The 3208-nt window shown below is 64.2% G+C and overlaps 2 protein-coding genes across 2 annotated transcripts, besides 4 other annotated features; both read left to right on the top strand.

The window, feature by feature from the left end:
• Positions 1-40: 40 nt before the first annotated feature.
• Positions 41-61: a microsatellite.
• A 394-nt stretch (positions 62-455) lies between these two features.
• Positions 456-504: a sequence feature (GA-rich).
• A 3-nt stretch (positions 505-507) lies between these two features.
• Positions 508-538: a microsatellite.
• Positions 539-594: 56 nt separating this feature from the next.
• On the top strand, positions 595-993 carry Tco025E_09673 (receptor-type adenylate cyclase; the record flags this gene model as incomplete). The annotated part of the gene is made up of 1 exon (XM_029376484.1): positions 595-993. The coding sequence occupies one exon, from the start codon at positions 595-597 to the stop codon at positions 991-993; it is 399 nt and encodes a 132-aa protein (XP_029223395.1).
• On the top strand, positions 993-2879 carry Tco025E_09672 (receptor-type adenylate cyclase; the record flags this gene model as incomplete). The annotated part of the gene is made up of 1 exon (XM_029376483.1): positions 993-2879. The coding sequence occupies one exon, from the start codon at positions 993-995 to the stop codon at positions 2877-2879; it is 1887 nt and encodes a 628-aa protein (XP_029223394.1).
• Positions 2880-2952: 73 nt separating this feature from the next.
• Positions 2953-2991: a microsatellite.
• Between the last annotated feature and the right edge of the window lie 217 nt (positions 2992-3208).

The following is a 3208-nucleotide window of genomic DNA, read 5'->3' as shown; positions in this document are numbered from 1 at the left end:
TGCGTGGCCGCTGCTGTTCTCGCCCGTGAGGAGGCGGCTGTTGTTGTTTGTTTGTTTGTTTTCCGCGGGTTGCCGATGCCGTACGCACGGGGGCCTCTCCGCCTTGTTCTCGGCGCGCGCGGTGGTTCGTTGCTTTACGAGCCCCTCGTGCCCGGCTGTGCGTCCCGCCCCGCGGTGGTCAAGGCGGCGCAACGTCTCGTGTGGCCGCTTTGCCCCGACACGCACTCCTTCTGTGTCTGCCGCTGGTCAGTTGGCCTCGCCGCGCCCAGCCGCAGATGTCTTCCTCCCACACGATATTTTTTGGGTCCGACGGCGGCGGTCGGGCAACGCCGTGCGGGCAAATCCCATCGAGGACGTCAAGGACGCAGCGCAGCGGCTTCCCGGGTCTTCCTCAGATGTCCTCGTTGACGTGCCTGCGCGGGCTGCCGTTGTGCCGTACGCGCCCCCACCTGGCGCTCTCTCCTCCCCTCCCGTTCGCCTCCTCGTGCGCCGTCGCCCTCCTCCCTCCTCTCTCTCTCGCTCTCTCTCTCTCTCTCTCCCTGCGGCAGTAATTTACAGGCTACACAGCAAGACAATCACAAGGCAGCGGTGAGTATGGCGGTGTGCTGGAGGCGGCGTGGCTGCAGTGCGCACTTTGGCTCGTGGCCCTCTGCGGCGTCGCCGTGCCTCCTCCTCCTCGTCCTTCTGCTGCTGCTGCTGCTTCCGTTGCCCCCGCACAGCGCGGCCGCCCACGACGCGGATCCTGACACCCCAGTGAAGATTTTGATGTTGAAGCCAAGTTTTTCCACCAAAGCCGACTCTATCTCCACTGCGTTTTACGCCGGCGTGCATGCGTCGCTGATGGCGCACAACTCCACAGCTGAGGACGACGTTCGCGTTGAGATTGTCGAAAGGGAAGCGAAGCTTGACAACTACGCCACCGTTCTGGAGGACGTGGTGAAAAAGAAAAGGACATTCTCACTATTCTGGCCCAGTTTGATGATGCTTACGTGATGAGTGCGCTTCCAGTTTTGTCTCGCTTTGACCTCGTTTCTTTTGCCCCGTTCACTGGGTCGAGTGCGGTAAATGGGTGGAACTCCAACATGTACTTTGTGCGCCCCGGCCCTAAGGCCGAGCTGCTGGCACTTGTCCGCTACGCCGTGGCTCAGCTGCGGGTGCTTCGGCTGGGCTTCATGTACCTGCAGGATGGCATCTTTGGTGAAGCGGAGTATGAGCAGGCAGAGCGTGTGCTGTCGGCGATGGGCTACGAGTTCTGCGGTGTCTTCGCCGTGAAAACCGCTTCAAGTGGTGAGGCCGACCCTAACGAGTTCAAAGATGCGTGGGAGCGGTTTGCTGCGACTCGGCCGCAGGCTGTGATTGTGTTTGGCTCGTTCTCGAAGTGCACCGATAAATTCATTGAGACGATGCTGAAGGACGAGCGCACCGCCGGCGCGTACCTGCTGGCTCCCTCGGCGGTGCAGCCAACTGTTCTGCGCGTATGGCGTGCTGCCGTGGCCGATGATGGTGTCAAGTTCGTGCCCGGGCAGGTGTTCGCGACGGGGACGAACCCGCTGGCAAACGACGCAAGGTACGACGCCATCCAGCGTTTCCAGGCGGTGATGCGGGTTTACCTGGAGAATAGCGGGCAGAGGGACTACAATGACACGGAGCATTTCCTCAATAATGACGGCGACGGGGAGCTGATGGTTGATGGGTGGATTGCCGGCGAGGTGCTGGCGCAGGCGCTGAGCGACTGTAAAGGGGTGAGGGACCGCAAGTCGTTCATGGAGTCTCTCTTCAACCAACGCCGGTATTTAATCGACGAGCTTGTGATTGGCGACTACGGTGGCGAGTGCGAAGAAGGGGCTGAAGCACGCGGGGCCACCTGCCGCTGCAACCAGGGCGGCACCGCGGTGTACATGAAGCGGTTCGTGGAGGACTACCGCGCAGAGACACTTGCGAGTGGCCTCATGACTTTCCACCCATCAGATTGTAACGCTACATCGACTTACGTGCCGCCGGTGTTTGTTGGGGTGGAGTTTCTTATGAATGATAGCGCTGTTGCACTAAGTGCGGTTGCAGTGCCCCACACCGGGTTTATTGTGGCAATTGCCGGCCTTATGGCCTCGTGGGATGAACCTGAGATCAACATGGCCTCGCTTCCCTCCGCACTTGCTGATGCCCGTGCTGCCCTGCAGTCGGAGCTGCGGTCACGGCGGGTTTATTGGGTTGCGGGTGTTGTGACGGAGGCGATGCTGGACGTGGAGGGTGTGGCCTTCCTTGACCCGCTGCAGCTCGAGCCGCGGCAGAACAGGTTCCGCCGGCACGTGATCCACCTGTCGCCGACGCTGGAGCAGCAGTTCTTCGTGCTTGCGGAGTACCTCCGGGACACGGGTGTCCGCGCGGCGCACGCGGTGGTCCGCGGCGAGGGGGCGGCGGCGGTGGCGGAGGTGCTGCGGCGGTCGCTGGTGACGTTTGGCGGGTCGCTGCGGTCCGCGACGCTGCTGGCCGGCGGCGACGCGCTGGCGGGGCACCTGCCGGAGGCGGGCGACGTGTTCGTGGCGGGTCGCTGCGGCCGGCGACGTCGCTGCGGTGGCGCGGCACGTGGCCTTGCACGACGGCGTGCGCGTGTTCGTCGCGTTCTCCGAGTTTGTGCTGCTGCACGCCGACTTCGTTGCCGCGTTCGGTGGCGGTGCGGGCGCCGACCGCGTTGTGTTTGCGACGAGCCTGCCGCACTGGGACGACGCGAACGCGACGTCGGAGACCGCCCGGGAGTTCCTCGCCGCCGTGCCGGACGTCACGCAACGGACGCCGCTGGCGCTGATGGGCTTCGCTGCCACGCAGCTGCTGCGGACGGTTCTCTCCCGCATGGACAAAGTGAGCGCTGCGCGGCTGGCTGAGTTCTTCTACAGCAACGTTGCTGTCACCGCGAAGGACGTGCTGTACGGCCCCTTCGTTAACGGCACGGCGTGTGCTGCGGCTGCGGCTGCGGCCGGCGGTGCTGGGTGCGGCAAGAACTACGGGGCGACGCACATTTCTGTGTGGTCGCTTGCCCGTGCGCTGGACCCCGCCGTGACCCCGACTATGCGCTACGGGGAGCCCGCTGCGCGCGGACTGACGGAGCCGCAGCTGATCGGCACCATCGTCGGCGGCGTCGTTGGCGGCCTGCTGCTTGTGGGCGTGGCGGCTCTGCTGCTGCGCTTCTGCCGCGACTCGCGCGACAACGCGA

The sequence above is a fragment of the Trypanosoma conorhini genome (genome assembly GCF_003719485.1).
Source record: "Trypanosoma conorhini strain 025E chromosome Unknown Tco_14.4_contig_01221, whole genome shotgun sequence".
Lineage (NCBI taxonomy): Eukaryota > Euglenozoa > Kinetoplastea > Trypanosomatida > Trypanosomatidae > Trypanosoma > Trypanosoma conorhini.
Note: the sequence above shows the minus strand (reverse complement) of the source record. Positions and strands in the feature narration are given on the sequence as shown.